Below are 19,152 nucleotides of genomic sequence, written 5' to 3'. Positions count from 1 at the left end.
ATAATACTGTATTGCATGTTTGAAAGATGTTATGTAAAGTGTATCTTAAAAGTCTTCATCACAAGGAAAAAAAATAATTTGTGACTATGTATAGTGATGGATGTTAACTAGACTTACTGTGGTGTTCATTTCACAACATATACAAATCATTATGTTATACACCTGAAATATAATGTTATACGTCAAGTATATCTTAAGAGGAAAAAAAAGTGGGCAAAGGATCTGAATAGGCATTTCTCTAAAGTAGACACCCAAATGGCCAATAAGCACATAGAAAAGATGCTCAACATCAACAGCCATTAGGGAAATGCAAATCAAAACTAAAATAAGATACCTCTTCACACCCCCACTCAGAGATGGTTATACCAAAATACAGATAATAACAAGTGTTCATGAGGATGTGCAGAAATCGTAACCCTCATGCATTATCAGAGGCAATATAACATGGTACATGCAGCTACTTTGGAAAACCATCCAGCAGTTCCTTAAAACGTTAAACCTAGAGTTACCACATGACCCAGAAATTCCTCTCCTAGGTATATACCCAAGAAAAATGAAAACATGTCCACACAAAAATCTGTACATGAATGTTCAAACCAGTATTCATAATAGCCAAAAAGAAGAAACACCCAAATATCCATCAACTGACGTCAGAATAAACAAAACGTGGTATATCCATTCAATAGACTATTATTTGGAAATATAAAGGAATTAAATATGATACATGATACAACATGGATGAACCTTGAAAACACCATACTGGTGAAAAAAAGCCAGTCACAAGAACTACGTATTGTAGGATGATTCCATTTATATGGAATGTCCAGAAAAGTCAAATATCTACAGACAGAAAGTAGATCAGTGCCTAAAGTGGGGGTAAGGGAGGGAGCTGGGAGAAAAGGAAAGTGATTGTTAATGGACATGGGGTTTCTTTCTGGAGTGGTCAAAATGTGCTGCAATTAATTGAGGTAATAGTTACACACATCTTGAATATTCTGGAAATGACTGAATTCTATAATTAAATAAGTGATGACATGTGAATTACATCTCAATACAAATGTTAAACATTAATCTTAAAGAACAACTTTATCCAAAGCACTACCAGCTTCATCATTCTAATAAAATATATTTCTAAATCACTCAGTGTAGCTGTCAAGTTTCTTCAGCATTGGGTCTTAAACTAATTCTGACATTTTTATCCCACATTATCCTTCTTGACATTTAAACTTTTATCACTCTGTCCCCCATGTGCCTCTACCCCCTTTCCCATTTCACCATGCACAAGACTGGATTACTGTACGCATAAGAAATCGGAAGTGTTCGTATTTAAGAATCTTTGGTTGACTATTGTGCTAGAGGGTGGGTTCATTAAAAATTAATTAATAGACTAAATATTACAGCAAATTAAAAATTCTAGTATGCAGCATGTATCTCCCTTTTTCCCATTTGATCCATGTGGTTAAGTCCATTACTCTTTTCTCCCATAGAGCAGGTCCAGGATCACTTTCTCCTTTTGTTAATCATTCTTCTCAGGACTTTAGAAAAGCATGCTCCTCTTTAGTTCTCTCGAGCTTACTCTCTACTCCCCGTAAGTGGAAAGATGGATGCATCCACAACTATCTCTCCCTACTCTCATTCCTTCTACAAAGCAGGGAGAACGTGGGATTTGCTCAGACGTTCTTAACCATTTGAACCATCCTTCATACTTTTTGCCCATATAGCCTCTTTCTACTCTTCCTCTAGGTCTAAGGAAGCATTGTGGTGGTAACATTATAGACTTGTCTTAGAGGGAAAAAAAAGAAACAAACAAAAAAAAAACAATAAAGTCCTTTAGCCAACTCTGGACTCACCTACCTTAAACACTCTGCCAGATTAATTTACTCATGATAAGGTTGTGAGTCATGGCTTTGTGTTGTTTCATATTTTCCTTTATGTATTGTACAAATAAAACTGAACTAGAGCTCCCACCTGAGGGAGTTAGGAGAATTGAAATTCAGCCTTTATGCTAGCTGTCAAGCCATGCACCCATAAGGTGGCATACTTCTGTGAGAGGTGCATTTTTCACGTTTGCACAAAAGTACAGTATGAGGTAGTAGTAGTCCTACCATACTGGACAGGATAGTCTAGAGCACCAGTTCCTAGGCTGCCTGACTGCAACAGAATAAAATGGAGGAACATGGAAAAGGACAGATTCCTGGAGTTGCACCTCCTCTAAAATTCTTGTTCATAAGACGTGGAGTAAAGCACAGGATAGACATTTGAGCTGCTTCCTGATTCTGTCTATTAGGACTAAAATTGTCATTCACACACAAGTTTTAACATAAATATATGCTTTCATTTCTCTTGGAAAATACCAAAGAGTTTAACTGGTGAATTGAAAGGTTAAGTATCTGTTTAACATTAGAAGAACTGCCAAACTATTGTCCTAAGTGGCAGTAAAATTTTACATTCCCACCAGTCACGTACGAGTATTCCATTTCTCAACATCCTTGCCAACATTTTATATTGTCAGTGTTCTTTAGCCATTCTAGCAGGTGTGCAGTGGTATCTCAATGCAGTTTTAATCTGCATTCATCAGTGACTAACGATGTTGAACATATTTTCATGTGCTGCTGGCCATTCATATATCCTCCTCTGTGAAACAGCTATCAAAAAATCTTTTGTCCATATTTTTTAAATTGGGTTGTTGTTACTGAGTTGTAAATGCTCTTCACATTCTGGATACAAGCCCTTGTATATATGTTTTGCAAATATATTGTCCTTGTCTATACTTTCTCTTTTCATTCTGAAACTGTGCCTCTCAAAGTATAAAAGTTGTGATTTTAATGAAATTCAACGTGTCAGTTTTTTTTCTTTGATGGTCCATGTTTTGTGACCCGTTAAATGTGACAATACAAAGATTTTCACCTATGCATTATTTTTATAGGTTTAATTGTTTAAACTCTTAGGTCTAGACCTATGATTAATTTTGGCTAATTAATTAATCCAACGTAATTAATTATGGTATGGTAACATTCGTGGCTCAGTTTTTTTCCCCAAATGGATATCTAATTCTTGTACTGCTATTTGTTGAAAAATATTATATATTTTAGCACTGAGTTATCATGGTACTTATACTGAAAGTCAACTGACTCTATGTCTCAATCCTTTTTTTATTGTTTTTTAAACGTTTATTTATTTTGAGAGTGAGAGAGCTAGCAGGGAAGGGGCAGAGGTAGAGGGAGAGACAGAGAGACAATCCCAAGCAGGTTCTGCCTCTCCCAAGCAGGTCAGCACAAAGCCCGATGTGGGGCTCAAACACATGAACCATGAGGTCACGATCTGAGCTGGTATCAGACTCAGATGCTCAACGAACTGAGCTACCCAGGTGCCCCTATATGTCTCCATCTATTCCTTACTTTCTATTCTATTCCATATATTGCTATTTTTATATATTTATTAGATATTAAATATTTCTATTTTATACCAATATTACATAGTCTTGGGTACTGAGGCTCTATATTCAATCTTGTCAAATTGGGTAAGGTCAGTCTCTAACTTTATTCTTTTTCAGAACTTTTATTCTAGGTACCTTGCCTTTCCTATGCATTTTGGAAACAGCTAATCAATTTCTTTAAAAAAAAATCCTGCTGGGATTTTAATTGAGATTTATTTGAATCTACAGATGAATATGAGGCCATGTGACATCTTAACAATATTGAGAATACTGTTATAAAAATTGTCACATCTCTATTTGTTTACCTAACCTTAGTAACATATTACCAACAACTAGTATGAACTCAACTACATTTTCATTTTTAAACAACACCCTCACAAAAATAATAACTGTAAGGCAAGCCATACCCTGAGAAGACTGTACACATTCCTCCCTTTGTATCTTTTACACATTTGCCCATATATCCCTTCTCTGCCCTCTTGAAAGCCTTCTTCTAAAGGCCCAGTTCAAATATTAACTTCTCCTTCGGCATTAACCTGTTTACTCGAGCCTAGCGGTCTTTTTCTATCCTTTGAACCTCTCCTACACCTTATGTTTTACACCTTCACCTAATGTTACATGTTTTCAGATAATTGTTTAATATTTCTTGAGGTATAAGGTCTCCCTGAGCAGATAAATTGCAAACTTCTTGGGTCTTACATCTGAGCCTGGAGCAGTAATTATGTACTGCTAATCCTATTAAGCCATTTTTGGAGAATTAAGGAAAAGAAAGAACTCCTGTTACATGCAGTTTTATTCTCTGGATGGGACAAAGTTAAATGTCCATTTTTAAGATAACATTTTTTATACACTGCTGTTGATAAGACCCAAAAGATGCAAATGTTCCACTTACTGGCTCCCTTCCCATTATTCTGTTTATGCCATTCCCTTTTCTGTGACATCTTCTCTTGGCCATTTGTTATTTAAATATTTTTCTAGAAAACATCCTTCCTGATTAAATGTTACTTAATCTAAGTATCATTTTTTTTTAACTTTCTACCTTTGTGCATGTGTATACATAATTTGTGTAACATGACTTAACGTTTCCTTGTGTTATTTTATAAAAGTTAACTTCTATAGGGATGTGTTCAGGGTGGGGACTTTGTCTTATAAGTTGATTCTAAACTACTTTAATGGCTAAAACTATGACTTTATTTCTTCTTAACCTTTGCATAAAATAAAGCATAATGCTATGGAAACAATTGCTCAATACATGCTTTGATGACAACAGTTCCTCAATGTTTCCGAGTGACCAATGACTACAGTTGTACAAGTACAGCAGTTCTCCAAGAACCTTTCATGGCAGTTCAAGTGCCTGATTTACTAGTATCTATGGAAGATAAAGGCAAGAAGAAAATTCTTTTTCTTTCAAATATTTAAAGTAGCTTTGTGCAGTGGCAGTATCATAGTCAATGTGGTTTATCCGAGGTGTGATTATTGCTAATTCAAATATTTAAAGTATACTTCGTATTTTGAAAAACCAAATTAAAGTTGAATTGTAGAATCTGAAAGATGAACACAGTTGGCCTTCCAGAAAAAATAAAGCTAAAAAGCTCAAATTCTCAAAAGGAAAATCGTTGTTATATTTTTATAAAATGAAAAGATGATAACGTGACTTTAATTAGGCAAGAGCATTTGATAAGAAGGATATTTTAAGAAAAGACACAAGTTTAAGGATGACTGAAAGGAGTAATAAATAAAGGACTGCAAAATTTTAAAACGGGTTTTCTTTTTTAAATTTTTTTTTTTCAACGTTTATTTATTTTTGGGACAGAGAGAGACAGAGCATGAACGGGGGAGGGGCAGAGAGAGAGGGAGACACAGAATCGGAAACAGGCTCCAGGCTCTGAGCCATCAGCCCAGAGCCTGACGCGGGGCTCGAACTCACGGACCGCAAGATCGTGACCTGGCTGAAGTCGGACGCTTAACCGACTGCGCCACCCAGGCGCCCCATAACGGGTTTTCTTTTTAAGCTAATATGTACAGGACTGGCATCTACTGGTGAGGGGAAATAAAAGGAAAAGCAAATATAGGTTTTTACATCGTCAATAGACAGAATAATCACAGGTGAAAGAAAATCAGGGTGATGATTATCTTAATGGACAAGAATAAAAGAAGTACAAGCAAGGTCAAAGAAATTTCTGAAAGTACACATGCTTGTACAGAATAATTTAGATAAAATGCAATGAAACAAATACAATTAAAGGGACATTTCTAAGTAGTCTAATCAGAAAGAAGATAGCACAAGTGCTAGAAAAATATAAGTAGAGAAAATAATATGCTTGCTTCATTGATTTGATTGATTCATTCAGTCAGTAATTTAGTAAGAGTGAGTCAATCTTGACTGTATTCCAAGAACAATGAGAGTTATTGGGATACAAATCTGATTGAAGTATGGGGCTTGTGTGAGAATATCACACACACACACACACACACACACACACACACACACACACACATACACACACACACACACACACGTATGCCAGTACAGGGGTATGTGTATATGCTGCAGAGACTGGAGACCTGGAGTGTGCTAAGCTACACAAAATATTACAGTAAGTGTGCTAAGAAAGGTATAAAAAAATAGATTGATATTAAGAGGAGAGGGCTATTGACTTTGTGAGGTGAAGGTCAAGTGGAACCAGAGCAAAGAAAAAAACTGAGAATAGATGGATTCACAACGAAGTCATGGTGTTCTTGCAAATAAGCCAAGAAAGTCACCAGCCATATACAATGCTATCAAAATAAACAAACAGAGATGTGACCCCCCACAAAAACTAGAGACTACTGGAAATTACCTTTAGGAAAAATAACAGAACAATCATTAAAAACTAAAGTTATAAGGAAATTTGGCCAAAAAAGACTGAACACTAGAAGTGGAATCAATCCATTCGTGCACGGGTTTGAGTGCTTATCAAAAGTCTAGTACCAGTATGTTGCATGTGGTCCCTGCTCTCAATGATTTAACAATGAATCTATGGATACACACTCAATACACATGATATGATGACAAAAAAACATAAATGGATGTACTACAGACCATTATATTCAAGTGTACAGAGGCCGAGAGTTCAGCTGGGCTCAACCAGTGACCTTTAAATGGTTTCAGTGATGAATGGGACACTAAGTTTAACCCTGAAGTAAAAGACAATGAATGTTGAGAAAAATAGGACTTGGGGAAGGGTGAAGAGTATAAAAGGAAGTATGGAAGTAAGAAAAGAATCTGGGTCTCAGAGTTGCTGAGACCAAAATTTCAATCCTAAAGTTTTCACTTATTGATAATCTAAAAGTCCCCAATGCTGTTTCCCCCTCTGTATGTTGTTTTAGGAATATTTTTTAAATTTGTGAGATGTAAAGAAATAGAAAAAGGAACTACTGGAAGATAGAAAAAGAAAAGAGCTAGAAAGCAGATGGCAGGCTGGGAGTGAAAGTTTCTACAAAGTAGTCCTGGAAAGAGAGAAAGAAACCTGAGGTGAAGTAAATCCAGGCCCACCCACCCTTCCTGCAAGTACTGTGGAAGTGAAGAATGAATGAAGGAGACGAAAGACTCAAGTTACAGCTCTCAGGCCCACATGGCAAAAATCCCCAATCTACAAAACTGGAAAAGCAATGAATAGTTGGGAAAAAAAGGTGATAGACTGGGGGATGGGAAATTAAATGCATATCACCATTTAAATGCATATCACCACCAACAGGATAAAACAAATTCACAAGCATTTTCCTAATGCTGGACGGATGGGGGTTGGAAAAAGGTATCCTATTTAAAAGTATATAGCATGCAAAATGTTAAATGTAAATGAATGGTACTGTACCTATTACAGCAAAACTTTATTTTTTTATAGCAAAACTTTAAAATGTGTAACAGTCTCTTTATAATGCATTTTGATTGCTTTATTTTAGCAAAAGTTTATTTAGATGTTTTCATTCATTTACCTCAGCACACAGTTTTCTTAATCCATTTTCTATGAAACCTTAGGTTTCTTCAACTATGAATTCCTGAAAGAATTAATCCTTAGTTTAGATGAAGAAGGTTCACTATTACTACCATACTGATTGTAATGATTAGCAAAAATATGTGTGAAAGGGTTAGCAGAGTAATTGATGTATTATATGGCCTTAATACATTGTAGTTTTAGTAATTACTATTTTGACTAAGATGTGCAAGAAGGTTGGGGAAGGACATGGTGCAGACAATAATGTAATCTTCCTGATTGAAGTAGAGAATTGAATATGCACTTAAATAACATTGGTATTCAATGTTAACAAGACCTTGGCCCCTGATTGGCAAAAAATAGAGAGCAACTATACATTATTGTTCACAAAGGCTACAAAAAGTGATAATTGTAGAAAGAATAATCTTGGAACAAGGTGAGGATAAACTGGGAAAGATCAGCTAAATGAAGCCCCAGAAAATATGGCATAATAAGAGAAAGACCGGACACAGAGATATGGCACAAAGAATGAACACAAAAGAATCTGAGGAACATTCCAAGTCGGGGAAATAAAAAATACAATAAGATATTATATAGGTAAAATAAATAAAACAATAAAGGATGACTAGAAAGGTTTACATCTAAAGTAATGAAAAATAGGGTCAGCACAGAAAAAATGGATTGTTCTTATCAAGGGAAAGGAAGGAAAAAAAGGAAAAGAGGAATTCAATTTATGTTAAGTTTGAGATGAAAACAAGATACAAGTGATATAATAAATAGGTTCTATATCCACCAAGATTGGGATATGAATTTGAAAGTAATTTCTATAGTCATGGAAAAAAATCAGTTCACCAACTGAATACAAAAATGAGTTCAAGAAGCTAATTTGGGAGAATTATAATATGGGGTGAAAAATATAAGGAAAAAGATCTATACAGCTGTCTGTCTGTCTCTCTCTTTCTCTTTCACACACACACACACACACACACACACACACACACACCAACAAAAAACAAAACAAAACAAAAAAAATCCCAAGGATCTCATTAGAAATAAGTGATTATGATATGACACTGAAAAGTTTAAGAAGATTAGGTCTTAGAAAAGGTTACTGGATGTCTCAAACACCAGGTAAATAATTTTCAAAGCAGTAAATTGGACAGAAAATTAAGGGTATAAACTAAATACAGAATTTTACTGTGTTTTAGTTTAGAGTTGCTCTTTAATTCTGATTATTGGACTTGACCGTTGTTAAGATTAGCACTGAAAGAACAGATGATAGCACGATTGTAAAAAATGTAACAGGGAAAAAGCAAATGGAAAATAATTTGCAGAAAAAAGATGTGTCTAGTAAACATCTTAAGAAGCTCAAAAAGAAGAAATTAAAATTTAAAGATAATATCTTGCTATCAATGTATTAAAGATTTTATAACACGATACTCAGTCTTGATTCAGTGCAACAGACTACTCTTAACACTGCTAAGGAGGTACAAACTGAGCAACCTTTCTGAAGGGCAGCTTAGCAACATGTTTCTAAAGCATTTAAAATGTAAGGCACCTTGGGGCACCTGGGTGAGTCAGTTAGTTAAGCATCTGACTTCAGCTCAGGTCATGATCTCATGATTCTTGAGTTTGAGCCCCGAGTGGGGCTCTGTGCTGACAGCAGGCCTGGAGCCTGCTTCAGATTCTGTGTCTCCCTCTCTCTCTGCCCCTCCCCTGCTTATGTTATCTCTCTCCCTCCCTCCCTCCCTTTCTCTCGCTCTCAAAAATGAATAAAAATTAAAAAAAAAATTTTTTAAAAAGTAATGCGCCTTGACACAATAATTCCACTCTAAGGAAGTAATTTCAAAGAAATAATCAGACATATTCACTATGATTTTTATATAAAAATGCTAACCTGATCAACACCTTGAAACAAGATGCTAGTATAACAATATGTAAATGGTTTCCATATATAATACAATAGCATGATACACTCTTAAAGTCTGTTGTACAAAAGTGTTTAATGATGTGATATAATATAATGTATTATTTAAGTATAGCCTCTAAAGTCAGATAAGCTAGATTTATAGCCAGGCTTTGCCACTTACTTGCTGTGACTGTATAAGAAAAGTCATAATTTCCTTATATATACAACAGAAATAACAATGATACGTATTTAATCAAAGCTATCAGCAATAATAAATAATTTACAAAATATAAAGAGCATAGGAGACTGCCTGATATATAGTAAGTACTCAACAGATAGTATCTCAATCCTAATTTTAAGTAAGTAAACAAAAGCAGAATATGCACAGAAAAAAATCTGTAAGGAAATTCACTGGCAGAATTTTAGTAGTGGTCAACTCTAGATGTGGGATTACTGAAATTTTTATTTTCTCCTTTATATTTTTCTGTGTTTTCTAAACTTTCAACCATGAACATGTACTATATTAAAACTTTAAAGTGTTTTCTAAAATTAACAAATGCTAATTTGACAACTAATGATAGCATTTTATAGTGACTGTGGATAGTCTAAAAAGTTTTCCTTTAGATTGAAGGCATTATAGTCCATGTTCTTTATTAAAAACACATATGTGCATAACCATAAAATAACTCAAGGTTCTAGACTCAATGATCTATAACCTATGGCCCAAAGGCAAAAAAAGGCATTTTCTTTAAAAAAATGTAAAGGACAGGGGGAATTAACACACAGAGTTTTGAGCTTCTGTTTGTCAACGGAAATTTTACACTGCTTGTCATATACAATTAACTTAAATAAGCAGAAAATAAAACAACATTTATAGCACTTTCTCATTTTCTTAATTCATCTGTGTACATGTACTTTTCTTCATGCACTCATGTGCCTAAAATCAGAAAACAAAAAAGTCTAGGAAAAGTACTAAAAGGTAAAACAAAACAAAACAAATACCTATTAATCTAAAATTCTATACACAAAGAAAAAAATATCCTAAAAAGCAAGAGGAAAACAAAAAGAATTTTTCAGACATACAAAGCAGAAAGAATCCACCACCACCAGATCTGGTGATAATATGTTAAAGGCAGTCCCTCAGGGAGAAGGAAAATAATATGAGATGGAAATATGGATCTCACAAAGGAATCAAGAGTACCGAAAATGGTCTCTGAGAAGACAGAAGTGATCCAAGCTATCTATAAAGCACTCCGTGCATCAGTGACAGTGACAACAGATATTTGGCACAGATTTGCTCTCTGCAGTCACACCAGTGTGGGGAAGAGGCATCCCATGATTAAAATGCAGTTTCCTGATCCTACATAATTCTTCTTGCCTGCCTCAATACAGGCAGCATTAAGGGAATGAAGAGAGCTCAGTACTGTTTGATTATTATTTTCATGAAAAGAGTACCTGTTTTAAAAACTCTTCATTCAAAAGTGATACATTCATTACAGAAAAAAAATGAAAACAAATAACAAAAATAAAATAAAATAAAAAACACCAAGGAAATAAAAACTACCTCTAATTTTAAAAAGAGAGGGAGAGAGGGAAGTTCTGTTGAGTTTGGTATTTTGAGAGGTATTTTAATTGACCTTTTTACAGGGGTAGACTCTGTGGTGATTAAGTGGGAAACAAAGCTAAGAAACTAAAAATGAGCAGAAGAAAAAGGAGATGTAAAGAAGCCTGGACAGGGGATGAGGGAAATAATTATTGGCTAAAAAGAAAGGGTAGCAATTTAGATTTACTGCCACCGTAAACTGACCCTACAACCCACTAGATCATAAGCCAGAAGAGTATTTAATACATAAATGGTTATTATGTTAGAGAAAAAGGTTCTCCTCACAGCACAGTAACACTGATAATCTCTCAAATCTTGGTGCATAATTAGAAGCACAAAAAAAAGACAAGGGAGGAGTCCTGGTGGTAAAAATTAAAATGGACAGATCTCTGAATCAGACCATCCCAGAGCCCAAAGAAGGCAGATAATCTGGGCTTTCCAAAAATTCTCCAGAATAGCAGAGGAAATAGCCTGTTTTTCCCTGGAAACACTGCCTACTGGAATGGAGTTTAGGGGAACGTACCTGGCTAGTTGGTAATCGTTTCCATGTGCTAATAAACAACAGTGTTCAAGCTCCTGCTCTTCAACCTCAGTGCTGTTTCCGGTATCCCTCCACTCTGAACCTAACACCCAGAACCAGTGGGGGTAAGGCTAACAAAAATATAGAAGTTGGACAATGGTAGGGTTTGTTTAATGTTACTGGATGGTTATCTGTTGACATGATAGATCTGGGAAGGGGAAGCAAAAACAAAAATTCTACCTCATAGGGCTTATGTAAACACAGCAACCAACGCTGAGTGAAAGAGAGACCAGCTGGAGCAACATTAATGAACTCTGGTCAAAGGAGTTTTCCCCTAAAAGCCAGAGACTGAAGTTGTAAGTGTATGTGAAAATACATCCATATGAAAGCAGTAATATCCCAACTCTCTAAGGGGCGAACAAGCAAAATATTTGACGAGAAGAGTGACACAAGAGTGTGTGCACCGAGAGGAAACCATCAGCTAAGGAATTATGACAGATGGACACAATTAAAACGGCAGTTTCCATTCAGGTCCTCCCAGGCTGGAGGGCGCCTCAGGGGCACAGATGGGTCCTGCTTGAGGGAGCAGAGGGAGCAAGAGGGAGTGTCTACTGCAGGGAAAGCTAAGAATAGAACTCTTCATCTGTTTTACGTGTTGGTGCTACCCTAAAGCTGGTCAGAAGCAATTTAAATGGTTTGAAAACCTTGAAAGGCTTGAATGAAGGTAAACTACATAGCAACCGTCATTTCACATTTGATAACTTTTTCAAAAAAGACTGAACAGGACGGTGTTCTAAAATGTTGATATGCAAAAGCCTGAGAAACAAACATAGGAGCCAGAAACAAAGCAGATCCCAAGTGCATTTTTAATTTGCTTCTGTAGCACAGCATTATTACTATCTTTTGTCAGTTATTATCCACATGACTTATTCTACTATCAGCACTTTCACCTGTGTTGTTATAAAGATGATTTTGCTTTATAGATTCATGAAAGAGGATTGGAGAAATAATTAGCGTCCTGTGTACCGACCATAAAATTCATGGCAGCAAAACCTAATGGTATTATTCATAATATTATTTTCACTAAAAATTAATTTTAGTTTACTAAAATTAACCTTAATGAACATCACTTATTACTAATATTTATTATTAGTATTATTTTACTAAAACTTTAAAACTAAAACAGATGGTGGAAATGGCTATCATCTCATGTCATTTAGCTACATTGCAAGTTACTCTGCAAGAGGCAGGTCAGCACAAAAAAGACAAAGAGGGAGAGAAAAGCAAAAGAAGGGAAGGGAGAAAAAGGTTAGGCCTAAGTAAATGTTTTGAAAGTGATTAACACACAAGTATTAACTCATTCAACAAATATTTATTGAGTACCCCCTGCGTTTCAGGGATCATATGAAAAGGTACAGATAGGCATGAAAAGCTTGACAAGAGAAATTTCAAATGTAGGTCACAGATAGTATCAAAAAGTAAGGAAGACTCAAAACTTTTTAACTACATCCTGGGTAATGCAGGAGATAAAATATCCACGGCAAATTTTTTAAAGTGCTCAAAATATGGTGTGTTTATGAGATGTTTGGAAGGGGTAAAAGCAATCAATCGCAACAGAAAAGATTTCTTGTGTAGGGGCAGTAAGTAGGGAGGAGGGAGAAAACAATGTTCTATGTAAGTCTATAAGTCTGTTTATTTAACATCCCTTGAAGGAAATGTGACAAAACTGAGAATAAATTGAAATCATTTTCTTAAATAGAGTTAAGAAGCTAAAGCAAGCTAGAAAGGTTAAAAAAAAAAAAGACTTTTTATACTTTTAAAGCTAAAAGGAATTACAAAGAACATCTAATCCAGAACATTAATTTTGTCCATAACTGGAGTGTAAAAAACAACTTTCCTGAAGCCACATGGTGAAAACTTTATTATTTTTAATTGTAGATCAAAATATATATATAGGGGTGCCTGACTTTGAGCCCTGTGTCGGCCTCTGTGCTAACATCTCAGTGCCTGGAGCCTGCTTCCAATTCTGTGTCTCCCTCTCTCTCTGCCCTCCTCCTGTTCATGCTCTGTCTCTCTCTCTCTCTCTCAAAAATAAATAAACATTAAAAAAAAGAAAATATTTAAAATACATATACAAGAATTACAAATTCTCTATAGAAAAATTAAATATTCCATATTAACTAAAATTTTTAAAAAATTTCACACAGACTAGAGCCATTCAATACTTTGGTGTGTATTAATCCTACATTTTGTGAGAGAAAGAAAAAGAGAGAGACAGAGAAGTTGGGTGGGATGAATAGAAACCATATCCACACAAGAATGGCATCACACTAATCACAGTGATTTGTAAGTCCTTAATATAATATTTTTCTATATCCATGAGTACACATAACTTTTTTAAAAACTATTAAAATTAACTGTAGGCAGCAACCAACTGTTCCTTTGTAAATTTTTTATATTGATAAATTTTAAACAACAAAGAACATTTAAATATTGTGCAAATGAGCACACCACTAATGGTGGGAATAATAATATAATTGAAAAGTTGTGAACACTGCCATAGGTCTAATAATGAGACTATATAGATCTCCTCAATTTTTATACACATATAATATGAAAAGTATGAATTTAAAGATCTCTAAAGTTTCTCTGAACTCTAAAACTTAACAATTCTGTGCATATTTTATACATCTTTCTATAGTTTTTCATAAGACTTCCCATAATAACTATTTTTCAATAAATTTCAATTCCTACTTTATTCCTACTTCATTCAAGAAAAGTTCCATATGCAAACAGCACTGTGGAAGGCTTTAATTTACATAAGCATATTTAATGCTTACAACAACGATGCAGTTGTAGATAACATGAAAATTAAGTAATTTGTTCAATATCCCATAGCCGGTAAGTAGAAGGGATAGAATTAAGACTGCTGGTCACATGATCCCAAAGATTCTGTTCATTTCATCAAGTTGCCTCTCTTAATATATTCACTGAGGCATGTATTAAGCATCTATTGTAACAACAGCAGGATTACTGTACTAGGTAAACATCCATTTAAAAGGACTAAGAAAATACACACTGGGACCTATAAAGCAAACTTCTCACATCAGTGTAAATACTGCAACTATGTAGGACAACAAATCAGTAAACAGGTTAAGAAAAAACAAACCTAATTTTAAAAGTGAGTGATGGAAAAACAAATAGATCTAAGTTTAGAACAATGGCAACTAAGTGCTAAATGCAAAATTTTCTACCTTTTCTTTTTAAAAAAAAAAATGTTTATTTATTTATTTTGAGAGGGAGACAGAGAGTGAGCTGGGAAGGAGCAGAGGGAGAAAGGTAGAAAAGAGAATCCCAAGCAAGTTCTGCACTGCCAGACTCACAAACCCTGAGATTATGACCTGAGCCAAATACCAAGAGTATGCTTAACTGACTGAGCCACCCAGGCGCCCCTCTACCTTTCTGGTTTTTAATCCGTATTTTGGTTTGGTTTTGTGACCCATTTAGACAGATGGTTCATAATAATTTCATACTGTTTGAATGCTAACAATAAGAATTATTCCCTCTGATTTTAGAAAGCTTTTAAAGTTTTGGTGAAACTTAAAGAGAAAAGATACAGATCTTACAAACAACTTTTAGCTCACTTGGAAGAAAGTTTCTTCATTAATAATGGGAAATATTTGTTACTACCATCATATAATTCCTTCAAAGGGTAAAGGGTTATTTCCATAACTACTTGAAAAGGGGGAAATGTTAACAAATTACTTTTTAACGCAAAATATTAATATCCCACTTTCTTTATTTTAAGTGTGATACACATTCAACCAACTGAACATTCACGCAAAAGATTAATTTCAGACCTTCTCTGTTCAAGTGTTATGGGAATACAAATGAGGCTATTGACTGAGACGTGGTCCCTTGCCTCACGGAAAAAGAGATGATACTGGTGTGGGTTTCTATTTAAATAAATCAATTTAGTTCCATTTGGAAAATATCTGTGTATATCAATGTGTTTTTAGGATTACAAAAGAAATAATGCTACCATGGGTCTCACCAGAGATTTGCAAATGATTTTCAACATGTTTTATCATTTCTTGATAAGATGGTTAAGTGATGTATGCTTAAACCTTGAAAAAAAATCAAAGTGCTCCTAAAAAAATAAGTTAACATTTCTTTGAATCTGGCACTCATATTTTTTTTTTAATTTTTTTTTTAATGTTTATTTGTTTTTGAGACAGAGAGAGACAGAGCATGAACGGGGGAGGGTCAGAGAGAGAGAGAGAGAGAGGGAGACACAGAATCTGAAACAGGCTCCAGGCTCTGAGCTGTTAGCACAGAGCCCGACGCAGGGCTCGAACTCACGGACCACGAGATCATGACCTGAGCCCAAGTCGGCCGCTTAACCGACTGAGCCATCCAGGCGCCCCTGGCACTCATATTTTTGGATCAACTTTTATTTCTATAGCCAACCTCTGCTTCAGCCCCAACTTGATGCAGCAGGAGCCTAGTGTGAGGATTTAATCAAAATCTTTAGAGATACTTGTAGCTTGAGATGATGAAAGCTAAGACATAAAACAACAATCATCTGATGTGCTGGCATGCATCCAAATTACCCAAAGTGGGTGTTTAAGTGAAGGCTCTCAGATTCCTCTCTGAGAGATTTTAATTCCACAAGTTTACTTGGCAATCAAGAACCTGTTTTTAGTCAGAATACATTTTGAGAAATGTTAGCTCCAGAATTACCATCATTGCAGAATTAGGGTTCCTATTTTTCCTTCTACCTCTATCATTCTCAAAAGTGCCAAAAATATTACCATTTGTTTTGATATCTCTGAAATGACACTAAATGCTCATCTCCACAGTACATATCCTTCTATAATACACACCCATACTTCTGCCCACTTCCCACCAGACAGATGAATGAATACATATCAAAGGTAGAGAGATACAGATGATAGACCCAACCACCTATTTATTTAACATACATTGAAGAAAGCAGGTATTCTGCCTACAAATCATAAAGTAATTCAAAGGCTTTAGCATTTTCCTTTGACGAGACACACTCCAAAATTCTGTCCTAAAAAATCAGAAGAAGGAAGCCACTGAAAGAAATTCCCAAAAAAATTTCTTAGAAGATTTTAGTTATTAATGATAGTAGTTAGCTTACCTGCCATCCCTCTGGGCAGCACCACCTTCTGTTACTGTTTTGACAAATATTCCCAGCTTTTCAAGCCCGGCATCTGCTCCAACACCCATTCCAATAATGCTTATACCAAGTCCATCTTCATCTATGAAAAAGGGCAAAAAAACCACAACAACCTAAGTTTTATATGTAAGTTAGCTGGTGAGACTTATTTATTGCCATTAATTTTGTTCTTTATGGACTACAGGACATGCTTGCCTTGGCAGAATATTTTTTTTCTATTGCTGCGGAGAAAAGATATCAAATAAGACCCCCCAAAAGGCTTGTGGGTTTAATCTCATTTTATTACTGCAAGTGGCTATTCATTGTCATCCCAAGAAAAAGTAATAATTGGATTACTGAGTAATCAATCTGCCTTAAAACACAGCCTCTCTAAATAATATTTTAAACACAAAAGCATACATACCAAAACACATATATATTACTTTAAATAAATGTGATCTTAGTATATCTAAAATTTCCCCTTCATTCATGTGGTCTTTTCCCTTTTACTTGTTTCATATCCCCATTCATGTTAATCAGGTGGCATGTGTCTTTCATGACTTTCCCTAGTCCTACTATACAAGCATATAAAAGTATCAACAACTACAACGTATATGTATATATATATGCATAAATACAAGTACACGTACATATATGTATGTGTGCGTCTATGAAATGGCTTATTTTTCCTTCCTACTTGCTTTATACAAATAAGATCACATTATACCTAGTTCTCTCTGCAGCTTAATTCTCTAATTCAATGATATATCATGGATATCAACTTAAACAGCCTTAACTCAGTTCTAATGATTGTATAATATATCCTGGTGAGATGGTGTCGTCACTTATCCAACCACTTCTCTACTGACAGGCATTCTCTTTTGTTTCCATGTTCCTTGCCTTGTGAACAACACTGACAAATATGTTTTTAAATTCATTGACAATAATATGTTTATCCATATTTCCATTTGTCTTTTCTGTGAACATACATATTTTCACATCAATGAAATAAAAGATACAGTATTTCGCATTCCACATTTTTGGGTTAACATTCAAAGTTATTTTCTGATAGCCTCAAAGTCTTTGTAACCATTGTTGTATTAGCTAGCTGCATAGAAAAACTGACACTAACCGATTAATCAGCAGTGTGGATTGTTAAAGGAAAACTGGCTCACAGAGTCAACAGAATGCTTGACACTTTCAGAAGACTTTTTAGCAGTAATATTTCATACAGTAAGTATTCTTTTTTTTTTAATTTTTTTCTACATTTATTTATTTTTGAGAAACAGAGACAGACAGCATGAGCAGGAGAGGGGCAGACAGAGAGATGGAGACACAGAATCAGAAGCAGGCTCCAGGCTCCGAGCTGTCAGCACAGAGCCCGACATGGGGCTCGAACCCACAAACCGTGAGATCATGACCTGAGCCGAAGTCAGACACTTAACCGACTGAGCCACCCAAGTGCCTCATACAGTAAGTATTCTTAATTAGCAATTTTTTCAGTAGGGTTCATCTCACTGGTTATTACTCCTTGACACCGACTTCTGCTTTAAGTGTTCCTAAGTACAATTAGTAATCCTAATCTTTATTCTACATTTTTCAAAATCATGCCACTCAGCACAAGTGTGATCTGTTTACTCAGTTGTGTGCTAAAGAAAGATTCATAGAGAGTTCTCCCTGGAGGAACTCTTTGATGTGACCCCCACATGAAGGTACTTCCACGTTGGTTAGAGGCACAGGTACCTCTCCAGTGTAGAGCTTCAGTGGTGACTAGTGTGCAAATAACCACCGTAGACATTCCTTCAGCCCTTATGTTTAGAATGTTTGCCCACACGTGACTTCCCATTCTGATTTTATTCTCATCATGTCTCTGGTACAGATACTCACGTTCATCCAGAGGCTGCCTCTGGTTAAAAATTTTCCTACATTTGTTACAGCTTTAGGGGCTCTCCCCAGAATGAGTTTTTCGTGAAAGGGAAACTTACATCCGTACTACAGGCCCTTCCTCACTAGTCACGTGGACAAAGTTTCTTCTCGCCCACAGGAATTCTCCTGTGTGTACGAAGGTGAGCTGCACAGCTGAATTCTTGCTCACATCCATCATACTCACGGGGTTTGCTACAGTGGGAATTTGTTCATGTTGGTGAGAGGCTGAATGGTGACCCAAAGCCTTCCCACAGTGTTTACACACATGCAAGATTTTCTCCCCAGAGCATCTGCTCTTGCTTTAAGAGCCGATCACTGTAGACTCATCCACATTAAATGATGCCATACATAGAGTTCCTCTCATATATGAAAGCTGCTACATATTAAGCATTTAGCCAAATTCTTGCTCACATTCACTATATTTATAGGAGTTTCTTTTCATTGTGAATTATCACACTGTCAAGCCAATGTTGAGCTGTAAGTGAAACTTTCCCATGCTCAGTACATTCAAAGAGCTCCTTTCAAATGTAGATTCTCTGTGCCATCACGCCATTAAGCAGCTCCTTCCTGCCACTATCCTGCATGAAAGTGATTTCTTA

General features: G+C 35.5%; 1 protein-coding gene and 1 pseudogene across 5 annotated transcripts in view; one reads left to right on the top strand and one right to left on the bottom strand.

Annotated features, from left to right (window-relative positions):
* Positions 1–19,152, bottom strand: part of PPP1R9A (protein phosphatase 1 regulatory subunit 9A) — a 333,913-nt gene that overhangs the window by 129,700 nt on the left and 185,061 nt on the right. For all 5 annotated transcript variants that reach the window (XM_032592406.1, XM_032592402.1, XM_032592403.1 and 2 more), the window contains exon 4: positions 16,610–16,730. In XM_032592406.1, the coding sequence (XP_032448297.1) occupies positions 16,610–16,730 (121 nt within the window). The remainder of the gene's footprint in view (positions 1–16,609; positions 16,731–19,152) is intronic.
* On the top strand, positions 4,859–4,989 carry LOC115509558 (annotated as a pseudogene).

Source organism: Lynx canadensis, chromosome A2, assembly GCF_007474595.2.
Source record: "Lynx canadensis isolate LIC74 chromosome A2, mLynCan4.pri.v2, whole genome shotgun sequence".
Classification (NCBI taxonomy): Eukaryota; Metazoa; Chordata; class Mammalia; order Carnivora; family Felidae; genus Lynx; species Lynx canadensis.
This window is presented reverse-complemented; position numbering and strand designations above follow the sequence as displayed.